The sequence below is a fragment of the Coloeus monedula genome (assembly GCF_965178545.1).
Source record: "Coloeus monedula genome assembly, chromosome: 2".
NCBI lineage: Eukaryota > Metazoa > Chordata > Aves > Passeriformes > Corvidae > Coloeus > Coloeus monedula.
Window position 1 is genome coordinate 18,636,588 of NC_138782.1, and position 18,027 is coordinate 18,654,614.

The 18,027-nt window shown below is 41.8% G+C and overlaps 1 protein-coding gene across 1 annotated transcript in view; it reads right to left on the reverse strand.

Moving 5' to 3' along the window:
* Window positions 1-365: 365 nt before the first annotated feature.
* Window positions 366-18,027, reverse strand: part of FSHR (follicle stimulating hormone receptor) — a gene marked incomplete at both ends in the record, with an annotated part of 81,738 nt that continues 64,076 nt past the window's right edge. The window contains 5 exons of the mRNA XM_082303099.1: window positions 366-1,593; window positions 7,451-7,636; window positions 12,536-12,610; window positions 12,720-12,788; window positions 16,464-16,541. Coding sequence (XP_082159225.1) covers window positions 366-1,593; window positions 7,451-7,636; window positions 12,536-12,610; window positions 12,720-12,788; window positions 16,464-16,541 — 1,636 coding nt within the window. The remainder of the gene's footprint in view (window positions 1,594-7,450; window positions 7,637-12,535; window positions 12,611-12,719; window positions 12,789-16,463; window positions 16,542-18,027) is intronic.

An 18,027-nucleotide genomic window follows, 5' to 3' on the forward strand; every position in this document is an offset into this window, starting at 1 on the left:
CACAGGAAAAGAAATTAATCCTACATATTTTTTCAGCTGTATATAACCACTAAATTCTCAATAAACATCTAACATCTCCCTAGAATGAAGGGAATGTCTGACTGCATGGTGGGAGATACCAGCTTATAGTCTCATTTATTTCTTGAGACAGTTCTACAAGAACACTTTGGCACTTTGTTCTTCAAGAACTGATGAAGATGATATGTCATCTCTGATGGTTGTTCATTGAACAAAAATAGAAAAGTGGAAATAATTTTTTTTTCTCATAAAACATAACTTTGCATGCTATGCTGAAGTCATTATTCAAATTCACATATTTGCAAGTGATTAGCCCACTGCCTCAGACACAAATTTATGCAAGCATTTCAGTTCAAGTGATTCAGGGGCACTGATGAATAAATAGCGTCATCATTGTTTTTAGATGCAGGAGGGCAATGGCCATTTCTTGTGTGGAAAGTATGAGCAGATGAGGAGATCTCTGTTCTGTAAATCTGAGCTTGCATTTCACAGCAACCAAACTTGCTCAAGAGAATGAAGAAATCCCTGCGGAAAGTCTTCGTGAAAATGGCGTAGAGAAAAGGGTTAGCGCAGGAGTTGATGGGGTAAAACAAAACCAGAAGGATCTTGGAATTCGACACTGTGATGAGAGGAACCTTGAGTGAGGCTGATATGGCAAAGAAAGATATTGGTGCCATGCAGAGGAAGTCTGTGAAGATCAGTATGGCCATGCGCTTGGCGATGTTGGTGTCGCTGCTGGAAGAGACGACGCTGTGGTTTCGCACAGTGAAGTAGATGCAGATGTAGCAGACGCAAATAATGACAAACGTGACGACATTCAGCACTAAGAGAAATATAACGTAAGCCTGGGCAAACGGTGTTTCGATATCCATGGGCAGACAGATGCTGACCTTCATGTAGCTGCTGATCCCAAATATGGGAAGGAGTGCTACTGTGAAAGCAAACACCCAGCCAAAAATCATGATAATCACGGCGTGGCGCAACCGCACCTTGCGGTGCAGCTGCATGGCGTAGGTGATGGTGTGCCAGCGCTCCAGGGTGATCACCGTCAGTGTGTAGACTGAGAGCTCACTTGCAAACACTGTGAAAAATCCTGCAGCGTTGCATCCTGCCCCAGTCTGCCAGTCTATGGCGTAGTTGTAGTACTGGCTTTTGGTCTGGATGTCTACGGAGGCAATAAACAACAGATAGATCCCTATGCAGAGGTCTGCAAAGGCAAGGTTGCACATTAGAAAGCGAGGAACAGTGAGTTTGGATTGACTGCTTATTAAAATAATGAGGACAACAGTGTTGCCGGTAATAGCCAAAATGCTGATGAACCATATCAGGACTCTGAGAATGTTGTATCCCATGATATCTTCACATGGGTTGAAAGCATCAGGCTTAGGTGAGCAGGCTACATTAACTACTTCATTGCATAAACCATAGTCAAATTCATTCTCTGCTAGGTCAAATCTGGCACCATAGTTGGAAATATAATCTTCAACTGCAGATCTTCTCTGTAGTTTCTTGCCAGACTTCTCCTCAAAGTCTTGCTTCACCTGAGATATGCTACATATCGGATGTAATTCAGTCCTGAAATTGTAAAAAGAGTAGAGTTGGAAGTTGACAGACACAGTATGAGGCAAACAACAAACACAAAATCATCCAGTTTCCATTATCAGCTCAGTTTTTCTGGTTAGCTGATTATATGGATTACCCTGGAGCTTGAAATTAATAGTCTGGCTGGTCCCGATTTATAAAATATTACAGGGACATGTAAATGGCTTGGAAACATCATAAACTGCAAGGGAAAGGAAAACCTAATGTTTGCCTAACACTCATGATGCAGTTATTCACCTGGATAACACACTCTGTAAGAAGCCTCCCTGATGTGAAGCCAATTTCTCACCTAGCCTGTCACTGACAAGCTGATTTGCACATGGGGGAAATGCATGACGATGAACACCAATGTAAGGTTGAGCTTTGAGGAATGACTGAAGTCAGCTGTGCTCATAAGGAGTCTGTATAACCACAATAATGCTACCATCCCTTAGAGTTATTCTCAAACTCCCTTCTTCCTAAAGGTTTTGACCATCACTGTCTTGTAACTCTGTCAGGGCACATAAATCCATTTTGTGCTGTTCATTTTTAGTACCTCATATCACATTAGTGACTAGCCAGTAACACAAGCAAATAGCACAAATAAATTCATGCAGGATTCCAGATAATCTTTAAATGACAGATGCTAACAGAAACACAAGGAACAACAGAGCATTTTGCTTAAAAACTGTTTTCCAAAAGAAGTGGATTAGAAGTCAAGTGAAGTGAAGGAAGACCAAACCAAACCAAACCACACACACCACACCACACACCACACACCACACCACACCACACCACACCACACCACACCACACCACACCACACCAAACCAAACCAAACCAAACCAAACCAAACCAAGCATTTTAATGGAAACAGTAGTTGCTTTTGTTTCTGTCAGAAAGTATTTTTTAAAGATTTTAAGAAATTTTAGTAGCACAGGTAAATACTAGTATTTTTGATAATTTTGTGTTTGGCTTTATTTTGTAGAGTATCAGCTCTATGCTCTTCTCCATGCATAGACCTACAGAAGAAAGAAATATTTTGGCTGACATGATAGAAAGATGATCAGCTTCAACAAGACTGTAAATATCAAGAAATATCAAGTATAAACATGAAAAGAAGGGTCAGTTTCTACAACAGCTCCTAGGCTGCCTTAGAGTTTGGCTGTCCCATAAACTTGCATCCACAGTTTTGGATGCAGATCTAATCTGAGTTACGGAATAAAACAGTTGACACTGCATTGCAAACAGCTCTGCCTACGATCAGCTACAACCCAGACTGCAATTCAGGTGTGTCATTTCTAGGACAGGAGCCCAGCTTATCTTCCACCCTGAGTACAGTTGAGGGAAGAACTCTCTAGGCAAGCAAAGTTAAAATTTTGACCAACTGGTAGCAGCCTAAAAGGGAGAATTCTTCTTTGTAACCTAATTTTACCCTTTGACTTTCTGCACTCACTACATCTCCTGAAAATTGAGTTTAAAGGGTCTGCAAGAAAGGAAAACTAATGAAGGTCCAGCACCAGAAGGTGAGGGACATTTCCTATGAGATTCTGAACATCCTCTACTATTATCAATATTTTTTATCTTGCCTGTCAACTGAGTCAGAAAACTGATTTTCTGTGAGGTCAAATATGCACTATGAAGGTCACAGTAGCAATAACAAGGCATTACATTTTGCTCTCCTGTGTTCTACTCGCATAAGGATGAGTGAAGGGTCCAGAGTATTGATCAATATATCAACAATTCTCTGGCTGAAAGGGAATACAGGCTTCCAAGGAGCAATAAAAGGAGAGAAAGTCCCTCATTTTTTAGTGCAACAGGCACTTGGGGGCACTGAAAGCTACTGCAATTGGTGGTTCTTTGAAAATGAACTGAGGGAAATGTTTGTAGCCAATAATTTCTCAGCATGAGATAAAAATAAACTTTTTCCAAAATTATGGAGGCACTGCCTGAACCTAAATATATCCCCAGGCAAGAGTGCTATGTAAGGACAATTAAATATTTCTGATTGTTACAATTCATTAATTCTTGCCTTATTTTACAGCCAGTGGTCCCACATAAAACCAGGGTTCCAAGGAGTAAGCTGTTTGCTCCAAGGAAGGGTAATGAGGAGTGTCCTGCTGGTTCCCTGTATTGGGAGCAGGTAAAATGAAACTCCCAAGGGAAGGAAGAGCCATCCTCTGATAATGACTCCTTGCCATATCTTTGCCCCGTGTTTCTCACCCTTTGGGCTCTGAAGCGCACTCAGAGCAGCAAGTTAAAACATTACTGGCCAAGGGATGTGTGGGTCCTTGCTTCCTGCTGAGCCTGTGGGTGTCACAATACAGTTAAATTATTCCCTCTGTTTGTAAAATTTTCTTACTGTTTAACATTATTTTGCTCAAGTAAACTAGAAAAATAAACTGGAGAAAGGGCAACTTAGAGAACAAAATTGAATTTGGTAGAGTGCTCTGACAAAAATAAACAAAAATTACTACCTTTGTACAAGTTGTTATTTTATGCGCCTCGTCTGGATCTGATGACAGCAGGCTCTTGTGTGATGAGAAACATGCTCAGCATAAACAGTCGTGACCTATGTTCTGTAATAAGTCCTATCTCAAATTAATCATCCTCACCAAAAAGTGCCATTAAGTGAGTTGTGAGCAACTGATAGTATGTTCTTGTGAGACAAGGCCCAGACACTATTCCTGATGCTGCCACATTTTTTGAAAAAGCAGGATTTCAAGTGACAGCTCCTCCAAAGAATAACGATCAAGTGTAAGGACAGAGTCATATCAATGCCATTCTTTTGGGCAGAAGGTGATCTTTATGTCAAAGAAAGCCAAAATCTTGCTGAAGTTCATAATGGTCTATGTCAAGTTGAGGGTTTTAACATCAGGCCTCTGCCCTCTCCACACTTCAAGGATATTATTTTCCAGTCACAGAAAAATATGAGGGGAGTTCAACATACTGTACTAGACTTAAGAATGCAACTTACCTTCTCTTAGGCCAGCACCACAATAGTCCAGTGTGATCAAACTACAGGTCAATATTTAGCATACAATCCTTAATGGAATGCGAAAAACATTCAAAACTTTCTGGTTTGTGCCTCAGACTGGCAGAGCTGTGCTTGATGTGGCATCCTCCAAAATTTAGAAAGCACTGTTGCTCTAAAAGGTTTAAGCTTTCCTTTATCACAACACCACCTGTTCGCTGCTGCAGATGGTTTTTGGAGAGGTGATTGAGCATGATCCACTATGGTAACTTATTTTATCTAGGGCTTTGAGTGCTGCAAGTGCCTCAAAAGGGGGAATCAAACATGAATGGGCAACCAGAAAGCAGCCACACATCCCAGCCTTAATTCCTTCCCACAGAGTTCCCAGGTGAACACCAGCTGCTGGTGTGATCCTTAGAAATGCACTTCTGGGAGTGATGTGGCATCATTTTTATACTACCTGGACTACCTGGCAGTATTCTGAGAGCCAGATGGCCACAAAGAATGACCATCTCCTGTGAAGGTGCATGACAAGCCAGGTCACACCGGGGTTCCCAGCACCACAAGCAGTGCCTGCTGCTCTGAGCCAAGCACAGCTCTTACCAAAGGAATATTACACGTTGTGTGATCAGGTACTATGCAAACTATTAATAACTTCTAAACAGCCTGAGCAGCCTTCAGTGCACATGCAGCTTGTGCCAGCTGTCACAAAAATGGCTTTGATATGAAAGAGGGTGTAGCTACTGTATGTGTGACTAATCTCTGCAGAAGTGTATGGTAATACTTTCAGTCTTCAAACCAAACACATGCATCCACTTTCTCTCTTTAATCTGGAGGGAGGATCTCCGTTTCCCACCAATTCAGTACAAGAGACAAGACTGTATGAAAGAAATGACAATTTTTAATTATGTTGAAAAGCAGCTGACAGGAAGGGTTCGTCTAAATAATAGGTTCTCATAATTTTGCATTTATGCTTAATATTTGGTAAAAAATACATCTGGTTTATATACATAAATACACTAAAGGCATGGATAAATATGTCCAATTTTGTTCTGTTGACCAGGGTGGTACAGTTGTGACCAGACTTGCTCCAGAAGCAGCCCCACCATGGCATGGTGTTCCAGAAGCAGCCCCACCACCACAGACCGGAACATCTGCACTGGGGCTATGTGAGCTCTGCACAGTTTTGTTGGCATTTCTTTGCAAACTTACCCAGGCTGTGGAAAGGGCTGTGCTATGTTCTCCTTGGCTTCTTGCCAAGTGCTGGGGACTTCAATTCCCTGGAGCAAGTGTGTGGCATGGAGGTTTTTCAAAGCAAGTGAGGGGACTGGATGCTGAGAGCTTACCACAGGGTCAGGACTACTTCCTCCTGTAGCTTTCCTTCAATAGCAGCTCTTACTTTGTTTTTGAAAAGTCCAGTTGCCTAATTTAAGGGGTGGGTTCTGGGATTTGGGTCCTGATTAGGCCCAAGCAGCTCAGAACCCAAGTACCTTCAAAAATATGAATCACAATGATGTCAGTGTTCCTTTGCAGATCCGGGACTAAACATGCTTTCACTGGGCTCATTGGGAAATAACACTTTGCTACCAGTTCTGGAATCCGGGCTGGACCCATTTCTGCTTAGAAGCTACCAGGCACTGTGTCTGCATAAGACTGCACAAGTGTGTGAAAACATCTGCTGATAAACTGTTTTAGTGAAAAGTTAGCATTTTGGATCAAGAATGGGTGACCGGGGAGGGATTCTGTCAGATACTTCTGTTATCACTGCCATCTCTGCCATCACACTTGCACTCTTTACACAGTTTTGCAAACACGTGTAAGTGATATTTATCAGCTATCAGCAAACTCAGTTATCTTCCCTTGTCTGGTGACAACAGAATGTTAAAAGTAAAATAAATGGCTATTAAGGGTACTGAAATAGAAGCTACTAACAGTTCATTCTTTCTCTGCATGGTTTCACTTTTCTTTGAAGTTTTATGCCACTTCTGAAGATGACATCTTGAAGTCTAACAATGACTCATATTTTTTTTTCTCCCATGGCAAAGTCCAAGTCTTTCAGGACACCCAGTAAAGGAATAATTTCAAACAATAACAAGGGTTTCTGTAAGTACCAGTTCCTTATGTTTTCCAGTGGCACAAATTCAGGAGGTTCATTAAGTACTGAATGTGTACATTTCAAGACTGTATTACTGTGGTGAAAATACTCAGTGAGAACCACTGATACCTGAAGTCTCACTGCAACTTGCTAATGGAAAATTTAAAAAAGCATGGAAAATTACCTTTGGAGTCTAAAAAGACACCTTAGCCTCCCACCCTGCTCTGTTGATTTGTGTGAAATGGATCTGCTCAGAAATCATGTCCCAAAATGCTGTGAATATGAACTCAACAGATAATCTATCTGTGATGTTTGACCAGACAGTGCTCCAGCATCAATGAGGCCTTCTGGGAGAAGAGTTTGGGATCACTCAGTGGTCCTGTTGGCCTCCTGGACTGATGAATAAATGTTGACCAGCTTCTCTACACACAGAGCTTTCCTTCCAGTTACTTTCTGAAAAAGTTATCAAACGTTTTCTGTTTAATGTCTTCAGTGTGGCTCCAGGCTGGTCCCAGTGAAAGATGGACTTATGACAGGTGGGGGCAGATCTGTGCCTAGGGAAGTGCTGATGCTACCAAAATTTAATAATTCTCTGTAATGGAGGGGCTGTGTAGCACTGTGTAGCATGCATAAACCTGTATCTATTTTGCATTTGTTTATTTCCATCCATTTACTTACCTGCACTGGAGAGACCTTTGCTATCCACTTTTTGAGGAATTTTATTTAATTCACTACCAACTGCTGAAAAGCACCAAAAAGAAAAAAACAAATTAAATCACTTACTTTTGTCTTTTCCAGTTTGTAAATGCACAGCAATGGCTAGGATAGGTGAAGTTTGCCTCAATCAAAGATCTAAATTTGCTTAAATCAGGAAGCTTTTTTAAATTGTATGTAGACCTTGCTCTTAGCTTCTTAATGAGTTCTAATCCATGACTTGGCAGGAAACTGATTTTCGTGCTGGAAATATCCCTTTAAGAAAACATATGAAAATCTTGGTAAAAAGCAAATTTACTTCTGCTCAACAATGGGTATGTGTTTAAGACTGTCCTACTCATTCTCAGAGTAGTGACTGGAAACAGATCAGCTGGAAATCTACACTGAAAAGAGGATCCAGTGCTAAATTAGGTGCTCCTCTGGCAAACTGAGCTAATATCCATTGCAAACAACAATGAAGTGATGTTAGTCTGTGAGAACAAAAGAAAATAATCCAATAATGTTCAGGGTAAAAATTAGCAGGCATATAAACTATTACTGCCATATGATGCTGGGTTTAGTAAATACCCAGTAAATGCAACACTCATCCCAGAATACTGTTAAAGGATAAAAAAAAGGCTGATGAAATCACAATGGAAGTTTGCTTTATGAACATCACATCATGAGAAGGCTGCTGTAGAAAAGGCAATGAACACAAAGAGAGAAGCTCACGTGAGTACGGATGTGAGGACAGGTTGGAGATATCAGGTTTTGTACTCATTATGAAGAAAAACAGATTAAAGAGAGACGGGTGGCATTGTTCAGGCTGTTAGGAACAAAAAAAATCCCAACAAAACCTTCTCAGAGGTTTAGAAAACAAATATAGCACAGACAGAAGCAAAGAAAGGGGCAGTACTGCAGGAGGTTAGGAGAGATGTACTTATGTGGAAGGCAATTACTGTGGGACAGGCTATCAGAGGCAGCTATGGAATCAGCAGCCATGAATGTACTAAAGAGGGCGTTAGAGGGGCTTTTGAGAGGAAACATGTTCTGCAAACACTTAATCTTGACGTGCCATGCAAGTGAAGAAAGGGAAGAAGGACCAAGGGTGCACCATCTCCAGGCTAAGAGATACTTGGGAATCCATCCCCATAGCTCGAGACTGCAACACTTGGGGCAAAACATCTCCATATTTCCCTCACTAGAACACAAACCATGTCCCTCAGATCATGACAGCCTGAGATCCACTCCTTTCTCTGAAGAGCAAAAGTAAAAATGAACTGCACAAAAGCACCCTTCCTCCTTTAAGCCCTCCTTCCTTCCTCTCACAGCCTGAGACTGATCCAGGATGATCGAGTTTGTTGAGGTTGCTCTGCTCTTTATTCTCCAAGAAAAGAAAAGATTTCTCCCTAATCAAGGAATTGGACTGACAATATTTGTACTTTCCTCCATGTCCCCCTGAGGGTACAGTTTCCAATTCATCTGTGACAGTGTAATGCCAGGACATGTTATTTGATCTCTATCACCCAACATCCACAAATCGTTTTTATTATCATATTAATATAGGAGAGTGGTGCCATGTGAGGGGGAGACCAGGTTTTAGCAGCATGTAATAAAGTTTGGACAGCTGTGTGCAAATGTATGTGTGGACCACACACACATTTGCACCGCTGTTGTCTGGTCTAGGAAGCAAAATTAATACCAGGAAAGGGCTCTGTTTGAATGCCAGCCAAGCCTAAGAAGTTCATAGGCAGCTGATGAAGCATTTTGTAAAATTGGTGGTGGGTAAAGATGATCTTTGTGTCCATGCTGTGCCCACAGTTGAGATTTTACATCCAGGCTCTGAAGGAATGCACCACCTTCAACAACTGGACAAGGGACTGTGGCAGCAGAGGAGCAGACACAAACTCTACTCCACTGCCCCGACCTGGGCCCTGTGACTTTTACTGGAAGACAGACTGGGGTATTAAAAAGTGCTATGAACTTCTGCAGGGCAGGCTGAGAGAAGCCACAGCCCTCATAGAAGAGGTCCCGAGGTCCTTGGCCTGTTTCTACAGGAGCTAAAACCGGCAGCCAATGAGAAATTTTAGGCTATCGATTTCTGCCTTGGACGCTTGAAGAGGTAATTAGGTTGCAGTGAGCAGCCTCAATTTTCACATGTGCTGACTACTGCCCTCAGTGCTCTGCCTAATGAAAACTGTCACCCAGAGTATATGCTCATGAGTCAAAAACTAAACAGCAGGTTTCTGCTTAAATCCACAGACAGAATCACTCATGGCATCATTAAGAGAATGTGTAACTTCACATTTCTGAACAAGAGCACAGAAAATGTTTTCTTTGGCTTGTTAGCTAAAAATCATTACTGAGTCCAAACTGGTGTTACACTGTGTGCAAATAAGCAAATCTGAATAGGAATAGCACTTAGACTTAAAAATATCTAAGAGTTTACTGAATCTCTTGTCATCTCTAAATAGTTTCATAGATATTAAATATTTTTTCCACAAAAACTTTTTCTTCTTATTTAAGAAACTTTTTATGCTCATTATCCCACATAAACAGAAGTGAGTTAGGGAAAGTGCTTTGCCTAAAACCCTGTGGGCTTTTTTGGTATGTCTGTAAGGGATAGCTATGGATACACTACCACCAAGCCCACAAATAGCAAACACAGACACTGTGCAGGTGGTTTAGTAAATTACTCCACTGAGTTACCACATGCACACCTCAGTGCAGAGGTTCTTTGAGATGGTGTTCTCTAGTTAGAGGGTTGATAAATTAAATAAGCCTGATTAACAAGATTATAAAGTGGCATTAGGAAATCAAACCAGAAAGCATCAGCAAGTGAAATACATGTTCTTATAATTGCTTGGCTGTGAGTCATCAGCCTTGACAGCAGCCAGTACAGGAGCAGCAAAATGAATCTGCCTTCTCTTCCAATCACTTCCCTTTCCCACTGGGAGTCTCTGTTGGACTAGCAAAAGTACTGACCAGCTGATGAGGTCTGAAAGGCACCTACAGAAATGGCAAAAAATAGCTCCTGGATCAGAAATCAGAGCAGGGTAGGCAGACTGGGGAGAACAATTTCCTCCGTGCTTGTATCTAAACTGATCTCTGGCTGCACTTCAGGGACTCAGCTGTAGAGCTGGGGATCTACTGGAGCTCTCCTGTACCTTCCATGTCTGGGATTCCCAAAGAAGACAAATTGCAAGGGTGGGGTGAACCACAGCCATACCTTGCCCTGAATCAAATCAGGACACAGCCAGAGAACTAAGGACACCAGCAAAAGCTGGTGCAAGCCATGATAGCTCTGAGAGCAGCAGCAGACAATTAAATGAAGCAATGCAGCTGAAAATTGAAGCTATGAAACTCCAAGCTGGAAACGGTGTATTTCTGTATAGAAGGAATATGTATAGTTGTGGGATTTATTAGCTATTTGATTTACTGGCCTACTGTCAGTGTTGAAATCCTTTAACTCAAAATTTGATGTCTTTCCCAAAGAGAGACTCTAATTCAGCCAAGAGCTGTAAGTCTGAGGGAGGAATTGATTTGTGAAACTCTGTAGCCTGCACAAGGCCTATGATTGGTGCTGTCTATTCGTGTTTGTGCTTCTTTCACATTACTTTAATATGACGAATTACAAAATAGAAGTTGGCATTAATTGACTCTATAACACTGGTTCAAGAAGGTCAAGAGTTAAACCATCCTGATGTTCATTCTATTAAAACACTGCAGTCTGCAACATGGATTTGATTGCAGCAACAGCAAAAATATGATTTGTCCCAGCAAAGATATGATTATGGGTCAATCATTTCCACAAGTGAAAGTGCATCCCCGGTGTACACTACAGTGATGGATGAGTAAGAAGGCTCTTCTTTCATGATCCCATCCAGGATAAAAAGGTAATTTCCCATCCACGGAATAGTGGATGTATTGGTAATGGAACAGAAAACTTTTTACACAAATAACTCACTGTTAGAAATTGAACTATCAAATGAATCTCAACTACAGGCAAATCGATTTGATAAACTTCCTGAATATGATTGTATCAAGTACAGCTTGCAAAGAAAATGCATTTACTTTTTGCTACAGGAAACAATGATTTCCCAAAGAAACACCTATGACATTACTGATGAAAAGATGCTCCAGTGTCAGTCTTTTCCAGAAAAAAAGAAGATGCTTTGAAGAAACAATGGAAGTGGAGCAGAATGCAGTAACCCAGACCATAGGTCTTTATGTCGTATGTGCACCGACCATCATGATGTGGAAAATGAGGCTTTCTGAAGAGCTCTGGACTGAACTCAAGGTTAATCAGACATTTTTTCTCCCTCCTTTTCAGGTTTGTAACCACTCCAGCATCTGTGTAAAATCTTCCAACAGCTCCAATGACCCCTCTCACTCATTCTGGGTGACTTTTAGTCCTCTCTGAACAACCAGGGTAGATGCAAAGAGCAAAAAGTTCCGATGAGCCAGTGAGACAAAAAAGAATCCCATGTCTCTCTTGCAGCTCTTATGTGTGGTGGCTTGTGCTCAGAAACACAAGCAGCTGTGCACACTCACTCATACATTTTTCGGACCCCATGGCAAACAGTGGCTTGAGGTAATGGTGGCTGAGACCCATGAGCATACTACTGCTGAATTTTTTACCAGTGAGTTCTTGATTCCCAGCTCATCACCCACCAAGGACATCCTGCTATAACTGAGTAGAATGTATCTCATACCTATCCCAATCCCCATCCCCGCAGGATAGGAATTTTTTGTCAGAATTAAGCTACAAAGATGCCGGGGCAGATCTTCAGTGGCAAGTAATTCAGATTTAAGCAGTGAGAACCACTCACCCAGTCTCGATTTTGCTTAAACAGAAAACCAAAAGCATTTTTTTCTAGAGGAAAAAAACAAAGCAGAACAACTCCTCTCTTGCCCAGTTTAATAAACCATGGAGAGGAACCTGGATCTAAATCTCTCACTCTCAACACTCTCAAAAACTTGAGGACAAAGTGAAAATAAAGTTCTAGACTGAAATTTCTGTTATGGATTCCTTTTTTTTATTCAGAACTAGACCTCTGGTCTTGAACTCCAAGGTTTGCAAGATGTTGAAATCCAGACTGGCATTCATATGTTCTTCTCTGATCTTTTCTAAGGAGTCAAGAAGGAGAAAAATGTGATCCAAATATTACTTACAAAACAGCGGGTCCATTGGCTCCCTGGAAGACCTCATTCGGTAATTTTTCTAGGTTGTGATTATCACTTAGATTTCTGAAAAACATAACATTTATGCTGAAACAATCTGAGATAAAAAACAAAAAAATCTTGCAGAAGTTACTATCTTCATTTTTTCAGAATTACAAACAACAGAAATAGTTACAGCTCATCCAGATATGTTCCATTAAATGCATGATTCTCAATGTCCTGAATTCCATTTTTATTCAGCCATCTGCAATAGAAAAAAAAAGGAAAAAGGAGCTGTGTTCTTATTTATGCTTCATGACTAAAATGTATGCAATTCAAAACAGGGAATCTCAAACAGATAAAATTGTTAAATGAACATTGAAATAGTGAAATTTCTACAAATCCCAGCCTGTAAGATCCCAACAGTTGGAGGAAGTCTTTGGAGAGGGCAGACATGAATAGGGTGGGTAAGTGCTACCATCAGAGATGGCAGCTGAGTAAGTTCCTGAAGGGCAGAGCTGGTGAAGATGCTGGCACTGCTCATGGCTCCACTGGGAAGGCAGCAGAGGAGCCAGGGAGATCAGGGTCTTTCCTGTTGGTGCTGTCAGTGCCACTCAGTTTTACTCTCAGCAAGATGCTTTTGAAATGCTGGGCCATGGCTTCATCTCTGCCAGTTATCAGAGAAAAAAGCCTGCTGTGTGCCACGGGCTCACAACCGCAGCCAGGCAGGTGGAGGAGGGAGACTGATGGTCACTGAGCCAAGCAGGAGGGCATGAAGGGGCAGCCAAACTGCCCAGAAAGCAGGTGACTCCTCCTATGCTGCTGCCTTGACAAATTACACTCCCTCTCTGCTCTGCTGCCCAGTCCTACCTCCCCAGGCTCCTTTCCCCAGGAGGAGACACAGGTACTGAACCTTGCAATTGAAGCTCCTGGGGCTCTCTGCCAAGTTTTTACTGTGGTGTATTACCTAATTAACGTTTAACGTCCTTCCCTCTGTCCCTTCGCGGTCCTAAAAATTTACATTTAGGTCAGTTATATTTATCATCTTTACAGTGCAATCTTTCATCTCGCCTTAAACGTCACTTTGCAGCTCACGCCCTCTCCAACAGGCAGTGACAGGTCTGATTGATGGCAGAAATGGCCCGATTTAATTAAACTGTCAGCAAACCTGGACTCTTTTCTAATTCACTTTGAAAAGCTGAGCATGCAAGTGACCCACTTATCTGAGGTCTGAGGTGGTGAGCTAAGGTCAGCATGGAAATCAGTCATGGGTCTGGCTGAAAGGATTGCTCTTTTGAGGCAGATGCACATGGCTCTGTGTCTGTAATGTCTGTCAGGCTGGATCAGGAGAACTGTCACCGTCCCCTTCACTTGCCAGCACTATTAGACATGAGTGAGCGGGCATGGAGGAGAGACAGGTCCCTGCTTACAGCATTTGAAACATTTATTATATTACAATGATCTTATAAATTTGTAGCTGCCAGGCTGATAGATATGTTTTTAATCACACTGTTAGCACTTACTGCATTCTCTCACTGAACATGATGGTAATGCAATGAGATACTAAGGTTGTAAAACAGAGTCGCTGTAGCCACGCAGTGTGGACTGCACACTCCTGTCACCTGGCTAATAGCGTGTGAGTGGTAAAAAGAGCAAAAAAAATTACCTAAATCCCAAGACCTCATTATAGTACACATCAATACATTCCTGTTGAGGCAAATTCTCCCCTCACTTCAACCAGCATCCTTACTGACTCCATTAACTCTTACATTAGCAAGGCGACAGTGGAGGCGGAGATCCAGAGCTTGGACATGGGGGCTTTTCTTTAGCATTTCATGTCTGGAGCAGATTTTTAAAACACACTTTAAAATTCACCCAGTGAAAGAGGTCACTGCCCCTGAGGTACCATTTACATCCTATTTCAGGACTGGAAAGATCTATTTTAGAGCCTAAGTCGCACTCAGACCTGGAACCAAGCTGAATTTCTTCCATAATTTTCTAGCACTTCATTACCAAGTGTCTCCTCAGTTCCCACATGTGCTGATCCCATGCACAGCATAAATCAGATGCAATCCAAATTACTGGTGTAAATATGCTTGGTGCCTGCCACAGCTAAGCCCATTAAAACGGTTTCTCCCTAGAATGTGGGGGTTCAGTGGGCCCTGGGTGATTTTAATCATCTTGATACGTCTGCTTTCACTAAGTGATGTTGCCATAACCATAACTTTCTGTTGAGTTGCTGTGACTTCTGTTTTGTATAGAAAAACGGCAAATTTGTGTCTAAAATGAACTAAGTTCACCACAACAGCAAGAAAGCCTAAACAGGGACTCTCATAGGGCACATGCAGGGCCTCTGTCCTGAATTGCTCTAGGGAGAACTCGAGCAAAGCCAGGACATTGTCTGACTGGGGTGGTGGAGGCCAGGTCTGCTCACACAGCTCTACCAGCTCCTGCACACACTGGTGGATGCAGGAAGCCCGTGACAATGGGGAACTGCAGGAGGCAGGGCAAAGGAGCTGGAAGTTGACATGATCCCCCCACCAGGACAATTTTGCTAGCAAACCAGCAGCCTGAAGTCCCCAGAGAGGTATCCTTCAATATCCAGGCAATAATCACATCATATAATCATAGGAAGGTTTGTGCTGGAAGGGACCTTAAAGATCACCTGGTTCCAGACCACCAGCTGTGGACAGCAACACCTTCCACTAGACCAGCTTCTCCAAAGCTCCATCCAACCTGACCTTGAGCACTTCCAGGGATGGGGCATCCACAGCTTCTCTGGGCAACCTGTTCCACTGCCTCACTCCCCTCGCAGTTAAGAATTTCTTCCTGATATAAGGAATGAAACATTCTGGGGTGGGAGGGGGAAGCCAACTTAGAGCTGCTCAAATGGCACAAAGAGGTCAAAATACAGTAAAAATCTGGGATATTAATATCACCCTTTGGTGGAATTATGAAAACAAACACAGTATTTGTTGTGCAGTGCTTTGAAAATGCAAAGTCCTACCTGAGCAGCAAATATTATCATCACAGGAGAAAAGATAAAGCAGTGAACTTGAATATATATTTGAGAAAAGTCTGTGTCTATGTGTGTGTGTGTGTTTAAAACTTCAGAACTTGAAATAGAGAGAGGTTGTGCATAACTGATAGGGAAAAGGGAGAGATAAAGCTAAATGACTTGCTACTGGCCTCTCTTCATTACTGATGGTCCAACCTTGCTCCCCCCCAGAATCGACATGAGCCCAGTCAGTCAATTCAAACCTTGCTTTTCTCTCTCAGTGTGCCAGCTAAAGCACACAAACACAGTGGGAATTTTTTTCAGTCTGGCCACTGGCTAAGTGAAAGGAAGGCAGCTTGTTAGCAAGCAAACAGTATGTTTTGGTATGCAGAGAGAAGGGATCAAAGAAGCCAGCTAGTTCATTAAAATACACGACTGTTCAAATCAAATGTGGAGCCGTCTAACCATGCAGCTCCAAACTGCGCTGTGAACCCGCCCGTACCAATGCATTAACACTGTGTACAAATAAACCACATTTCCACAACATCTACATACATTCTGCCCAAGTAATAAATGTCTTTGAGTGATGTGTCTGACTGTAAATATTTATGAGTCATGCCATCCCTGTGAACACAATTTTTCTCATAGGGAACTGTGTAGCTGTAGGTGTTTAACCCTGGCATCGGTAATTACTAAATTTGCTCCCTGATGTGCTTCTAAAATAAAGAGCAGGACTAGAACACAACAAAAAGCCCCAAAAACATTCACTTGTTTCATGGCAGGAAAACAGAATACAGAGATCTCAGGGGCAAGGAGAAATGTAAAATCTCAAATTCATTTTGGAAGTGTATGAAAAAGTGCCCAACTCCTGGTATCCTTGACCCTGTTCTGGAAAAGAAATGAGCTAACAAGGAGAATAATGAATTTCCTATGTCTACTCACAGAATCACACTTTCAGAACTCAGGCCCATGAATGAATTTCTTTCAATTGTACGTATATTGATATTGTCTTGAATATCTCTGAAAAATAAAATACAATAGAAACTACACCTTTTTGTACTTCTGTGAGCCTTTCAATACAATATGCTGCTTCAAACACAGTATTTTTCCCTTATATACAATCTGAGGAAATACTATAGACTATAGAGGGTAATAACGTACGTTTCCAAGACTTTTTTTTCCGCAGAGCACAAACCTTCCTGATAAAAAAAGCTGGAGCAAAACATTTCCCACCTGCCCCCCCACCCATACTTTTCTCCCAAATAGGCTGAAGACATTAAAATGCATAAAAGCTCAGGTCTATAACCCTGAGGTGGATGAAACAGCTCCTCCAGCAAACAAACTCCCCAGAAAACGCAATCGGAGTGGCTGTGAGGCCACACTTTCTCCCAGCCTCCCAACTAGAAGGAGGAAAGCCATTAGCCTTTTTGGCCTGATTCAGCAGGGCACCTACCAGCCCATGAATCATTCCCCAGCTGATGTCAACAGCTGATGTTATAAGCTCTGTATGTGCTTAAGAACTTAAATGCAGAACCCCTGTCTGTGCAGTTTGTTGAATGGACAAATAGGAATTTCCGTCTTTCCTCAGTTGTGACTGATATGAAAAAAAAAAGGAATGTTCTGTTGCTGGCTCAAAATAGGCCTCAAAGAAGTTAAATAGTGTTACTCATAATTTAGACTGGGGATATGGCTGTCTCCATGCTGTTTCTGTTGGAAAGCACGGAACAAAATTAATTATCTGCAAAGCTTGAAATTAGGCGCGGTTCCAAAATTATCTCCTGCTGACAGCTCCGTACAGCCACAACTCTGCACTGAGTGACACTTACACAGAGGCTTCATTCAGCAAACTGAGGTCAGCAGAGACAGAAATAGGGTCGGAACATGGCACCCATGCACGTGAACTGTATCCCTCTGCTACAGATGTGCCCTTTATAAACATCAAGGCCTGTCTTTGGCACTCAAATATTGGCACAACTGAAGCCAAAGGGAATTTTATTATTGACCTCAGAGGAACCAAGGTTTGAAGTGAGGTCTAGTTTGGGACTCAGTCAGTATCAAGGTCTATTTATTCTTACAGGGAAGTGAGGAGTTGCACCTAAAAAATTAAAACCTCCTGCCGGTACAGGACACAGTAATTCCAGTCTAGTTAAGACTGATGATAAACACAAAGGTGTACAGGTCAAAGTCTCTGTAGCGACACAGGTGTTGCATTTCCATGATGGTTTCGAGGAGCAGCAAAGTGAAGTTCTCAGAATTACATATGTCAAATGTATTCCTGAAATTTAGTTCTTTTCTTACATGTGTGTATACCATATTCAGGCATCCCTCTCTGTGCTTTATATGCATTTTTATTCATATTAATGTCTATTACTAAGATAATTGCACGACTAAAGTTTCTGCAGGTTGAAATCTTCCAATCAAAGATCTGAAGATGCAGAATTTTGTGCGTTTATTAACAATAAATCTTGTCCAAAAGAACGTTTTCAGTTATTCTAAGAACTGATTG